This window comes from Cornus florida, unplaced genomic scaffold (assembly GCF_030987335.1).
Source record: "Cornus florida cultivar Cherokee Brave unplaced genomic scaffold, ASM3098733v1 CherokeeBrave_3.0.0_Hap2_Chr11, whole genome shotgun sequence".
Lineage (NCBI taxonomy): Eukaryota > Viridiplantae > Streptophyta > Magnoliopsida > Cornales > Cornaceae > Cornus > Cornus florida.
In genome coordinates, this window is record NW_026775581.1 from 52,099,961 (window position 1) to 52,114,241 (window position 14,281).

The window sequence follows — 14,281 nt, forward strand, 5'->3', positions numbered from 1 at the left end:
AAATTAAAATTGGATAGAATGCATGAAATGTCAACAAATGGAATTTACAAACCTATCAAATAGGGACATACCAAGAAAATCAAATGCATGGAATATAATATCCTTCATGAGCTCATTCTAAATCTTTGAAAGATAACTATCACACATCAATCAATCAAAGAAAGTAGATAATACTGAAACAAAATATGATGTATTCAATTTCTATACCACCGCGTCTATTCACACGCCAACATGAGTCATCTACATCAGCACATGCACCACACAGATACTACCAAACTGATAAGAGAACCAGCTTAATTACCGGGTGCCCAGAACCACATCCCTACACTCACATCTACACTATGAAAACAGTCTTAACGGTAAAACAAAAAAGGCTAGACATGCCAAAAAAGGAGAGACCCAACATATATATTAGGGAAAACATACTCCTAAGACCTTGTGATCATACTACAAGAACGAGCCAACCGGAATGTCAAGCTCCCTCCATCCAAAGTTGCCTCCCCCTCAATGGGATTGTAGTCATATTGCTTCCGGCATCCGGGACAGCGCCCATCCTCCTCGATAATCCTCTTGTGGCAGAACAGGCACAGATGGAACCCGCATGAACAAGGGAGAAAACTTGAGTCTGTGAAGTCCAAATCTTCGAAGCATATAGGACATGACGAAGGTGCAGGTACAACATTCTTACTACCCCATGCAGAGCCTCCACGACCACAATGCCGGTCTGAATGCATGGGGAAGCTATGCTGCTTCGATAAATTGGGCAGACTCTGGGGACGAAAGGCATCATCAGGCCTCCAAGCCCGTCCATTCATGGGAGCTCTCTGCACCATTTCCGCACTCTCCGGCTTTGGCTTTGATATCTCAATCCCTGAAGTGGACCTTTGGGTCAACCCAGGAAGAGAATCCAATTGGGCATTTGTTTCGCACGCTGGTGGCAGTTCCGAACTAGGGTTATGCTTCTCCTGCTGCTTGTCATCAGTAGCAGCCATAGCATCGGCAACAGTCTCCCAATCATCCGTGCACCCATCATCTCCTCCTTCATCTTCTTCAGTTATGCTTCCGGAATAACACCCACCACTACTACTAGTGCTACTGCTGCTGCTTCCGGTAAAATTCGTACCGGACTCGTTACTGCCCAATATACTACTGATGTGGCTGGTGGGACTGTTCGAAGGCGACTCTGAATCACTGTAATGATGGATCGATCCATCATTCTCTTCACCTCTCTGCTTTATCTCCAAATTCTCTATTGATCGGTCGCTCTCATTGCGTGCATGCATCGGCCGACCACTAATTCCACGACCGTCAGATTCCTCTTTCTCTCCCTTGTTCTTAACTGTGTATAAAAAACACCCAGTCCCGTCTCAAATCAGATAAACATATATTCATATATACGTATATATAAACCCTTCTACACTCGATTATAGAGGGGAAAATATGGATCTTCTACATACCTTGAGAAAGCCACTGCTCGCGACGAGCATCAAGCTTGCACTGCTTCAATTTCGCCGACCTGTTAGCCTGAAACCGAAATCAAAAAACAGAAAATTTTTAACAGATTGAAGAGATAAATGAAACGAAATTCATGAGAGAAATACTAGTAATTGAAAAGAATCAACCACGATTGAATAGCCATAGAACACAAAATTGTAGAGAGAGAAAGAGAGACTCGTGAAATGAAATTGAAGACTGGAATTGAAGAACTCACCCTTTTTTTCTTGGCGAAATCCTTGGCATTCGAGGCCGACATAGGAATCGAAGCGTTTGCGACGGAATCAGAAACCATTTCGAGTCGAATTGATTCCACAGAACAGAGATTTGAAAAAACCCTAATTCAATCGGAGAAAGATCTCGACAATCTAGAGAGAGAAAGCGATAGATAGGTTATAGAGAGAGAGAGTGGATAACGGGAACTCCTCTGTTTCGCTCGCCCTTTTTCAGAGACTCTAACAGAACCTACAATCCTGCGGCCAAATATATAATCGTCGCGTTACCATTTTGTCCCTCGTTTCAACCTAATTTTCCGTGTGGACCAAGAGGTGGACACGTATTTTAGCGATAAAACGTGGGAGGAAAGTAATGCGGTGGCAAAATTACGAGCTAGAACGCACCATGTGAAAACAACGGCGTCGTTTGAAGTGCGCATGAACCAAAATGTATTGACACGAACTTTGGTTATTATGTAATTACCTAAAATTAAATAATTTTTTTGGCTGGTATCTGACTGCGGATAAATGAATTAATTAGAGTTGAAATTATTATATATGGCATGTTGAAATTTTATTATGGCATGTTGAAATTTTATAGGAAGTTTTTTCTTTTTTTTCTTCTTTAGAACACGTGTATCAGTCTCACAATACACACATTGTTCAAGTTAGGAGTACGATTTAAAAGCGAGACCTCAAGAACTTGTCTCTCGAATCCCTGCCAAAGCCGCCATGCGAATATAATTTTATAAAAATTATAGTCTACTTATCTATTTTATTTTATTTTTTTAGTACTGTCGAACTGACCTCAACAGCACTCCTAGAATACATATCGAACACTTTATTTATACTTCTGAAAACTTTTTCGAGGCTTCCTAGACACTTGGAGAACACTTTTCAATATGTCTAGCACAAGTTTTATATACCCAAATACATGAAAAAGAATAAAAATACATTCTAAAGTGTTCAAAGTTTTTTGAAAATAAAAATTGTTATTATATATATGATTAAAAGTGAAGTACAAATTGATATTTGTTAAAAAAAAAAAAAAAAAAAAGAAGAAGAAGAAGAAGAAGAACTTTGTAGCACTCTTATTCAATAATGGTATAACTTCATTTTCTATATCTTGCAAGTGAAACTTTAATATAGAAATTAGAAATTAATTAAAATTCTATAATACTCTTATTTAATAAATATATAAATAAATAATTCATATTTATGTATAGCCGTGTTTACACCATACCGAGTTCTATTTTTTTAAAATTGTGTGTGTCATTCGTATTGTATGGTGTCCATGCGCTATCATGATGAGTTCTAAAACCCATATATATATATATGGTCATTTAAAGCGAAATAATTTTATTTAAGAATTATTGAAGCCTAATTTCTTCTCACATCACTATATTAATACAGTATAATAATTTCTATTTAAAAATTATTCTCTGTTCCTAACTTGTTGTAAGGTTAAGGAAATATAAAAATACTATTTATGTTTTTAGATTAAGTGATTTAATTGATGTGTAAGGGAATCAATAAATTACAAAGTCCAAAAGGAATATACAACGTATGGAAGAGAATTTAAAAAATAGAAAAGTGAAAAAAAAAGTGAAATTGTTGAGAAAGAAAAAATAATGTAATTATACGATAAAACCTTTCAACTTGTATTAACCAATAGATGAACATAGGTGTTTTATTTTTTGTACTAATACAATAAATGAGCATAATTAATACATTAAAAAATATATAAATAATATAGTGAGATCATTTTTATTGGCTCTTCTCTTATTGGAGGCCTTAGGCAACTGCCTTAATTGCCTCAAGGTTTGCCCGCTCGTGACATTCCACCCCGAATAACCATCTCGCTCCATTCCATTTAGAATGATTTATAAAAGTGGTTAAATGGTTTGGGGCCTAGTATGGGGTTAGGATTAATAACCCACACGGTTACGGGCGAGGATGGGGAAAGGTCGCCTCGCCTGCCCCATTTATACAAATAAATTATAATTTTGCCCTTATAAATACTTTATATTGAAAAATATTAGATATATATTAAGCAAATCCTATGTCTTTTTGTATGATTCTTATTTGAGAACCTCTATTTATTATTCTGATATTTCTACATTAATATTAAATCTCAAGTTCGAATTCAGAATTTGAATGTTGTTCTTATTCACACAAAAAAAAAAAATATATGTACTTCATTATTTACATTTGTTAGATTCAAAATACAATTATAAGAATACAACTTAACCTGTCTCCCCGCTCTGTTTAATAAACAATCTTGGATGGGAATGAGGAGTTATGCCAAATGAGGAAGGGGATGGGTTGGGGTTCCTAGCTTCTTGCCCCAAACCCACCCATTGCCACTCCTATGAACAAATGAATATCTCATAGTCCACTATGAGACATATTATTTAAATACATGTCTCACTTACCCCAAGTAAGGTGCCAATCGATCAGATCCAAACCTAACCTATACTAAGTTAGCGACGAGCTTAGTGTCACGGGCCTAGAGATTTGGCGCAGCGGCACGGTCCGTGCGGCACCAAGGCGTTGCTTCAACTCGCGCAAGCGCCCTGACCAGCCACCATGACCTACCCTCCCAATGATACATGCTGACTGGTTTTGGCCTGCCTTAACCTCGTCAGTGGAACGGCTCCAGCTCCCGACCAGTTTGTGTAGGGATGGCCAACTCCCTTCTTCAAAGTCAAGTCCACGACTAGCGACAAACACCTCGAACTGAACCGAGTCGACCTGCCTGAACTCTGAAAAGGTACCATCTTGAGGTCCTACACGCCCCTTCCCTGGAACCATTCCCAATTAATGAATGTTCTTAGCTAACCAGCATGCGTGTCTTCTATGCTCATGGCGTCGTTAGGAATCGGAACGTGACATTCTCCCCCACCCAAATCCTGCGACGCCGTCGTCGCAGTGCGGCGCTAACTCCATTGCGTCCAACATTCCAAAGTCTCTCTCCTCCGAGTGGTATGCTCGCCTGCCCACCATCACTTCCTTGTACAACCCCTGGCTGCACTCGCCCAATGATAGGGTTTCAGGCTAAAAGGACGCCCACTTCTTCGGGACGCAACCCCACGTTATGCCGCCTCCGCGACACCCCGAGCAAATAAGGGCCCTTCGGCTGACTTGATACCCGCCCTTCACAACAGTTTGCACGCTTCTTGAATTTGCAAGAACTTTGGTGCGCGCGGCCCTCCGGCCATCCGATGCGCGCAGCCCTCCGGCTTCAAATGACGCCTCTTCATGGGGAGATGTAGGCTCTCCTCCAACAGCATTGATTGCCCATCGACGCTTTAGTGCACCCACTTCATTCTCAAGACCCCCGGATCGACAAGGGGGCACACATTTGTGCTTTTCCCCAAGTCCTGCTCTAATACCATTTGTCACGGGCCTAGAGATTTGGCGCAACGGCACGGCCCGTGCGACACCAAGGCGTTGCTTCAGCTCGCGCAAGCGCCCTAGTCAGCCACCATGACCTGCCCTCCAAATGATACATGCTGATTGGTTTCGGCTTGCCTTGGCCTCGTCAGGAAAACGGCTCCAACTCCCGACCAGTTTGTGCAGGGATGGCCAACTCCCTTCTTCATAGTCAAGTCCACGACTAGCGACAAGCACCTCGAACTGAACCGAGTCGACCTGCTTGAACTCTGAAGAGGTACCATCCTGTGGTCCTGCACGCCCCTTCCCTGGAACCATTCCCAGTCAATGAATGTTCTTAGCCAACCAGCATGCGTGTCTTCTATACTCATAGCATCGTTAGGAGTCGGAACGTGACATTAGGCTAGGTTTGGTTTTTAAGCTCTTGAATAAAATGAATTGCTAGGATTTATCACAAAAATCTAATATAATAAAAATAATAAATACAATTATATAACAACACATATTAACTTCGGATTCCAAACCTTTCACCCAAGCAAGTCCAAAATGGGCTAAGGTTGAGAAAAATTGAGCCTAAACCTAACCCTGACATTGAAAAACCAATCCCAAGCCAAACTCAGACTGGGTGAGTTTTTTTTTTTTTTTTTTTTTTGGGGGGGGGGGGGACCTTTACCCATGCTTGAATTCAAGGCGAGCTTCTACAACAATATGAATTGAGCCTTCTTAGTTAACGCTTCAATCTGTCCAAATTGCATCCCTAGTAAGAGAAAAATACTAAAAAATACTCTAGGAGAGGCCTAAGAGGATTCAAACTCCCAACTTCTAAATATGAGGTGAGAGTTTTTTCATTAAGCTGTCCGTATTCACAAAATTAAAGGCCCTCATGATTAGAAATTTTTCCTTTTTCTTTTATAAATTTTTTGAAATGACTCCAATTGAGTTTTGCAAATAACTCCCACAATACTCTTGGGGAGATTCGAGTCATCTACCTTTCACTTTGAAAGAAGATATACCACTAGACCACTACTCCAATCATTTCTTCTGTTTGATAGGAATATTAAAGTAAGAACAACCAAATCCAAGTCATTCCCTTGAAATAGAAAAATAATGAAATTTCACTCCACATCTTAGCCTATGGATTCCATTCTTAGTAAAAATAAAAAATCATTGACCAAAAAAAACATTCATGTTCCATGTCTTGTCGCCGCCGTTTTCCTCCACTTCCTTCCACCACTAGCACACCGCCACCATTACTATTGCCTTGTTCCACCGCCATCGCCACTACTGCATTCCACCACTACCACCGCCACCTTCCACCACGACCATCACCACTACTGCTTTCCACTACTACCACCACCACCATCGCCATTGGCACCTTCAACCACCACCACCAAAAATAACATTGTCACTCCACCACCACCGCCACTGTCGTCTTCAATCGCCATTAACAACGCTGCCTTCCACCACCACCACCAACACTATTGTCGTTGCCGTCTTCCTCCACCACCATTGTCGCTTTCCACCACCACTGCTATGGTCATTTTCCACCATTACCGCTGCCGCCTTCCACCACACCCACCTCCACTACTACCATTACCACCGTCGATGCCACCTTCCACCAACACCCCACCTTGACCACCACCGTTGCTGCCTTCCACCACAACCACCTCCACCACCATCACAATTGTCGTCGTCGCCTTCCACCACTACCGTCGCCATCACTGCCTTCCACGACCACCAACATCGCCACCTCCACCACTGCCACCACCACTATTATTATTTTTAGTTTAATTTATTTCATTCTAGGTTTTGAATTAGGTTTTCATTCTAGGTTTTAAACTAGAAGTTTGAAAATATAATGGTTAGTTTAAAAATAACATTTTTAGAGTTTTTTTTAAATATATATATTGTTCATAAAAGCACCAAATTGGTGTTTCGACTTTTGTTACTATTCACGAAACGTTTTAACACTGTGCAAAACAAAACAGTTTTTATCAAATATGTTTTTTTCATTGTTCACTGCTACAGTACCCGACAAAAACAAAATGCATACCAAGCAGGCGATCAGTTTTAGAAATTGCTGACCATGTTTTGTGTTAAGCACTGAACCAAGATATCAAACAGGGCCTTCTACTAATGAATATCCATAAGTACACGATGAAAAATTAAATAATATCCCACCATGACATGTCTTTATGGTATATTTCTTGAGCACCCCAAATTAAACTTTATGATTCAATAAAATTAATTTTAGAAGAAGAAATTTCAAAAATAAATAATCATGTACGTGGTAATAAAAAACCGTTTTAGCAAACACTTTACTAAAACCAATCCAGTGCACCTTTCAGTTGTCACATCTTATTTTTTCAATTAATAATGATTGAGAGTCCGAACAAATTCAACTAATTTTATATAAGTAAAAACTAATGTGATCATGACGTTAAATCAGCTTTCACTCACGTAAACCCACCAAATACAAATCCAAATCATTATACTAATTCAATTCATGAGTATACCTCACTCTCCACATAAAGTGGATTTCCTATAATTAGTATTCATGCTCTCACAAGTCATGACTCTTAGACTAATAACTAGTAGTCAGCCAAGATGGTAACTCTCAAATATTTGCAAGTGAAAGCAACTAATACTGAAAATTAAGTCCACCAAATTAACCTATTAGGATTATGAGCTATTTCTACTTACTAAATTTTAAAAAATCACATAAAATATGGGGACAATAATTTCTGTGATGGTACAATTCAAATACCTTGTGGCATAAAAGTCACATGTGTTACAGAGTTGCAGATGAAGTGTCAAGCTTGATTACCTACCGGAATATTTCAAGTTACAAGAAGATAGTGCACAAATACAAAATGTCCCATGTATAAATTATATTATTAAATTCATTAAGGCTTCGTTCGTTTGTTTGATTGAAAAAAAAATATATATATATATATATATATATATATATATATATATTTGTTTTTGGTTATTACAAATTTAAATAAAATATTTTATTAAAACTTAACGAAAATAACTTACACGTCAACTTTCGGTAAGTTATTTTACCGCCAAACTTAATAGACTTGACATTAATCTCGATCTAAACATTTGCCAAATACCGCAAAATAAAAAATTAATACATAAATTTACATAAAAAGATATTTTTTTAAAAAAAATATTTTAGGTCGAATCAGTGCTCGGTTTGGTAGGAAGGAAGGAAGAATGGTGGATGAAAAATAAGAAAGAAGAAAGAAAATTTATTCGTTTGATAAAGAGAATGCAAGGATGAGTCATCCTTCCTCTTTAACAAATTTTTATCCCTCCAAATATGAGTGCAAGATTCGAAAGAAGAAAAACAAGGCTATTATAGGTGTTTTTAAATTACAAAAACTTCCCTTATAATTAGCACTTTCTTTTTTCTTCTCTTCGTAACAAACAAAATAAGATATTGTCATATTCTCTTCTCTTCTCTTCTATTTTATCCAACAAAACAAAAAGAAAAAATAACACAATTTCTTCTATAAGAGTGTTTTGTTTATCTTCTCTTTTCTTCTTTCCATCTAAATTTCTTTCATCCTACCAAATAGAGTATAATGGTTATCAAGAAAAATTGTCCCTTCAACTACATCAACTGTCATTCATAGTACCTCCTTATCATCTTTATAGTATACATTGTTCATGTATTACTTTTAGTGTCTAACAGTACTCAATTTTAATAAATCATCTTCTTGGAAAAATTTTATTTTAATCTATCTTGTTTCATCACATGGAGCGTCACTGGCTACGCAACTTTATGATAACATTAAATTTTACTTTAATAGTGGCAAACAAGTCACTTGAGAAGCCATCCAGTTCATGTATTGCCAATCTTTTTAGTAAATCACTTTTGTTCATAAATCTTCTAAGACCAAATATCTGATAAAAGAGAGAGGATTTATTAGTGCTTTTGAAAGGGGATGAAAAAAAACACCTAACCATCATTGATTTTTGTTTTTTTTTTTTAATATCCGGAGTGTCCGGAGCTTTGCTCTGACTAATTCACGGGATTCGTGCAAGGTGACCCCACACAAATCGACACAAATCGGATAAAACTCAGATTATGTCTGCAGTTATAATCCTGAAAAATTGTTCGCACCTAAGAAGAATCGAACTTGAGACTTGAAGTTTAATGAGGCTCTAGGACTCGACCCTTTTTTTCCACGTTCTACATTTTCTAAAGAATCATTCTACAACAATCAACTCTCGACATTGTCACTACTCACCGCTTTTTTTATAGAGTCCGTTAATCATATGGACTATACAAGAATAACAATATCGAGAATATAAACTTTCTTTTCTGGACACACTTTCTTTGATAAAAATTTAAAACATTTGATTGGACTCTCCATCTAAATGCAGCAGTAATAGAAAATTAAAGTATTTCTCCAACTTCAAAGGTTAGCAGCTTAGCACGAAAGGGGTGAAAGTCATGGCACAATAAATACAAGGATAAAGTACTTCTAAGGTAAGGCCTAATTACATTTTATTTTTATTTTTATTTTTATTTATGAAAACCTATACTAACACCCTTATGCTACGTTTGGCGTGCATAAATGGAATGAAATAAAATTTGGAATGGAATGAGAATGAGAATGAGAATGGAATGGAATGAGTATTACCATTCTAATGTTTGATGTGACACGGTGAATCGTTATGGAATAGAATAATTATTCCTATTTTATTGTTTGGTTAAGTATCATTAAATCTAGAAGGGAATGCCTTTTCTCAAAAATGCCCTTTTCATTGGAGGAAAGAAAAATAAAAAAATTATAACTAAACCGACTCACCATGATTGAATATTTAATCTAAGAAATTGATGTAAAGGCTAAAAAAGAAAATATATATATATATATATATAATGATATATCAATCTTAATAATATATAAAAAATTGTGCACCATAAAATCAACTCAAATAAAGTTAAGGAAATAAATAAATCATCAACCCAACAAAAAAAACCTAGTAATATTTCCAAGTACTTGTGTAATTTTTTTATTGTAGATTTCTTGAAAATTCTAGTTTTGATAAAATTCTAATCAAGCAAGGTTCTCCATTCATCCAACGATGAACTTGACTAAGGGTCCAAAAGTCAAACTAGTCCACTTTTGGATCCAGATGATTATACAAATGTTTCAATACAAAGATACAAAAAATAAATAAATAAAAATAATAAATAAAAATAAAAAAGTGATATGCTCAGAAGATAAAAGAGATTTAATGCCTACTTATAAAAAATAAATAAACAAAGAAATTAATACTTATAATTTGGTTGAAAGTCCTGTAACTTTTTTATTAATGGCAACTCTGGGTATATTCAGAAGAGATGGAAGATGAAAGACCTTTATCACGTCTAATAAAGAAGCCGATAAACATGAAAAATGGAATGTGAAAGATTTTTGGTGAATGTGAAATATTTTTATCTTATTGGAATGTGATTAAGGGCTTATTGGGAATATTACAAAAATATATGGAATGGAATGGCCATTCCATAGGTTTACTAATGGAATGGATTTTTATTCCATTGGAATGGTCATTCCATTCCATTTCATTCCTGCACACCAAACGTAGTTAGAATTTGAAGATAACTACAACACCCTCCCATTACATTGTGAAATGACCTTTTTGCCCATTTAGTTACTTAAAAGACCTAATTTAACCTTAAAACTACTGTGAAAATATCAAAATGGCCCATTAATAATTTTTTAGATGGACAAATATATATTTTTACTTACAGCCGCGGGGTAGTGTAATTGGACTGTAGGATGGATCTTCGGTGTCTGCACGAATCGTATTCAGTGTACCGAGTGTGGATTTGAATTCCCTCCTCTACACAAGTTTGCGACTTAGATCTCACCCGTATCATGAGGCTGCCTTGCAAGTGCGGGTCTCCAATCTCAATCTCACTTTATACAAATTAAAAAAAGTCGTACTATCATAAAAACTTCTTGTGGCAACAAATTTTTTAGAATCCACAGTCAAATTAAATTATGGCCCAATGTAGAGCTTCAAAAAATTAAGTCAAAAAAATAAATATAAATAAATAAATAAATTTGTGGTTCAAAATCAATTGAAGTAAAAAAATACAGATTTTTTTTTTTTTTTTTTTTTTTTTTTCTGGTAAGCGATGATGTAGAAGATGAATGTAAAACCTCGATAGTGGTCTTAGAATAAATACAAAATGACATACTTATTGACTCATTTATATATTTATAATAAAAAATAAAAATTGAACATAGTAAAAAGTGAGTAAAAATGTATATAAATAAAAAATGCATAAACTTTTATAAGTAGCACAGATATAGATTTTTTCAGTTATAAATTTGGTTGCATTTTCATAATCTTTTCAGACTTGTACTGGTTTGGTGTGTGTGCGCGTGTGATGTTAGTGGAAGGTAATAAAGACAGAACACTCCTTTTGAAAAGGGCCCAGACAGAGTATAAATATCTATTATATATATATATAAGGTAGGTATGCGTATGATTGGGTGGTAGGCAATGGCCAAAAGGTCCAGAAAAGAGGACGTTGCCCACTTGTCCACAAACATATAAGTGGAACCACATCTCCTCTCAGGGATGACCACTTGGCCGAGTTTGCATAAATTCGTATACGTTCTATTTAATTTAAGGATTAATTATAATAACACCCCTTGAAGTTTGTCGTATTGACAAGTATATATAAGTTTGTCCTTTTTTGAACAATGAGACCCCTTAAAATTTGATAAAATTGACAAAATACCCCCTGACACCATCTATCACGCCTGACAGACGAAAAATAGACCAATTTGCCCTTTGACTTGTTTGTGGACCTTTATTGGTCTATTTTTCGTCTGTCAGGCGTGATAGATGGTGTCAGGGGGTGTTTTGTCAATTTTATCAAATTTTAAGGGGTCTCATTGTTCAAAAAAGAGCAAACTTATATATGCCTGTCAATACGGCAAACTTCAGGGGGTGTCATTGTAATTAACCCTTTTTTCATTCTTCTTCATCACCAATTTGAAACCCTTTTGAACTGAATACTCCTTCAACACGGTCCTGAAGTGATTAATGTCATCAAACAAATGATCCTTCACAAATTTAATCTCTCCATTAGCACCATACTTGAAGACTATCCCCTTGATGTGTTGATGCACAGAACCTTTCCTTTCATCACCACTTTCTCCACTAAATTCAGCACTATCATTATAATCTGATAAATCTCCACAACTATTATCAGAACTCTCACTTTCTAATTCAATATTATCCCAATCATGTGCCTCATTTCCCTCATTTCCCTCATTCCAGTCCTCATCATCATCACTGTTTGAGAAACTGTAATTAGATTTCTGAGAATCATCACTGTCTTCATCTTCCCCCTCACTGTCTTCATCTTCCCCCTCAGAATTTTGTAGTGGACATTGACTGTCTAAATCAATTGGAACACCCTTGTCAACAAATTCAACAATTATATCCATCTCTCTAACATCTAAGTTCATTTCAAACATAATGATCATATCATCATCCCCATTTAATAGCAGTCTACCACAATTCCCAGGAAATTTGTAAAATATATTCACTGTCATACCAGTTTGATTAACATTTCTAAGCATAAATGCATAAGTAGATGAATACAAGTCCAAGAAACTATATCCATTTGGATTTATCCCATTCAACACATGTATGTGACCATCAAAATTAATTAGGAGATCATGGACTTTGTCATTACCCATCTGCAACTGAGAAAAAACATTAATACAAAATAGGTAAAGAAATTGTAATGCAATATGCATAAGATAGGATTGAATCTGTTCATGTTAACCAGAGTGGGACCCATGGTCCGTCATACAATTAACACAAACAAACCAATCACTAGTGTTGCAGAAGTCACTAACATGCAAACTTATACCACATAATCTTATTAATTTGTACAAGTATATCAGCATAACCCCCAAATAATAACAACGATTTTATAATAAAACCTTCAAACATAAATTAATAACAAATTGAACATAAAACTCTCAATCAGAAACCCTAATGTAACAAATTTTTAAAAAAAATAATAAATTAATAATATAAAAAAAAAAAAAATGCTTATAAAAAAACCATACATGCAACTAATTTCATGAAATAACAACAAATTAATAAATAAAAAAACCCATCAGAAAACCCTCAATCACAATACAAACCCCCCAAAATTCGAACGATTGATTACACCAACCAACCAACCTTGGCGTTCATAAAAAAATAAAAAATAAAAAAAAAATGCTCAATCACAACACAAACCCCTCAAAATCCAAACAGTTGATTACATCACCAACCATCTTCAGTGTTTATGAAATAAGAAATTTATATAAAAATAAAAAATAAAAAAAAAATCATTAGAAATCCCTCAATATCTAAAGTTATATAACAAAGAAGCACAAAGTCACCATATATGCCGCAGAGGAAAGATTAGATCACTTACATCGAATGTGAAGAACAGAAAAATGAACAACATGACACAAACCACCAAGAATCCGAACTGTTGATCACACCAAGCAACTGACTTTAGCGTTCCAGAAATAAATGTTACATTTTTGGAGCAGATAAACAGTGAGAGAGATCGTGATAGAGAAATGAAAGGAAAAAAAGGTAAAGCCTTTGGTTTTTTTTCCAGATAAACAGTACTGAGAGAGACTGTGATCGTGATAGAGAAATTGAGAAGTTTAGCAAGACAGACAAAGGTGAAATAAATGGGGTAGGTGGGTGGGTAGTAGCTAGCGCCAAATGGTGCCATTTTGTGGGGCTGATATTAACTGAGGGGTATATTAGACATTTTGCTATGCATAATATTTTAGGATAAAAGTGATTTAAATATTCAGGGGCAATATTGTCTTTTCGCAACCAATAAGACCTTGTTTGGATTACAAAATTGACAGGGGGTCTTATTGTTCAAAAAAAGGCAAATTTATATATGCTTGTTAATACGGCAAACTTCAAGAGGTGTCGTTGTAATTAACCCTTAATTTAATTATGAACAAATATATACTCATTATATACTTGTGACGAGTTTTAATTTCATAATTTATATTTGCCTCGTTAAAAAATTAGTATACCTGTGCCTATTTCGTCCCGTTTACATTTATTTTTATTTTTTATATTTATATAAATAAATTAAT

The 14,281-nt window shown here is 35.8% G+C and overlaps 2 protein-coding genes across 2 annotated transcripts; both read right to left on the minus strand.

The window, feature by feature from the left end:
- Positions 1-168: 168 nt before the first annotated feature.
- On the minus strand, positions 169-1,946 carry LOC132282832 (uncharacterized). The gene is made up of 3 exons (XM_059784638.1): positions 1,712-1,946; positions 1,458-1,524; positions 169-1,339 (listed from the first exon to the last, which is right to left on the minus strand). Exons 1-3 carry the CDS (start codon positions 1,787-1,789, stop codon positions 429-431), a joined length of 1,056 nt encoding a protein of 351 aa, XP_059640621.1. The 5' UTR covers positions 1,790-1,946; the 3' UTR covers positions 169-428.
- A 10,142-nt stretch (positions 1,947-12,088) lies between these two features.
- On the minus strand, positions 12,089-12,957 carry LOC132281068 (uncharacterized). Its single transcript, XM_059782807.1, has 2 exons — positions 12,943-12,957; positions 12,089-12,859 (listed from the first exon to the last, which is right to left on the minus strand). The coding sequence occupies exons 1-2, from the start codon at positions 12,955-12,957 to the stop codon at positions 12,089-12,091; spliced, it is 786 nt and encodes a 261-aa protein (XP_059638790.1).
- Between the last annotated feature and the right edge of the window lie 1,324 nt (positions 12,958-14,281).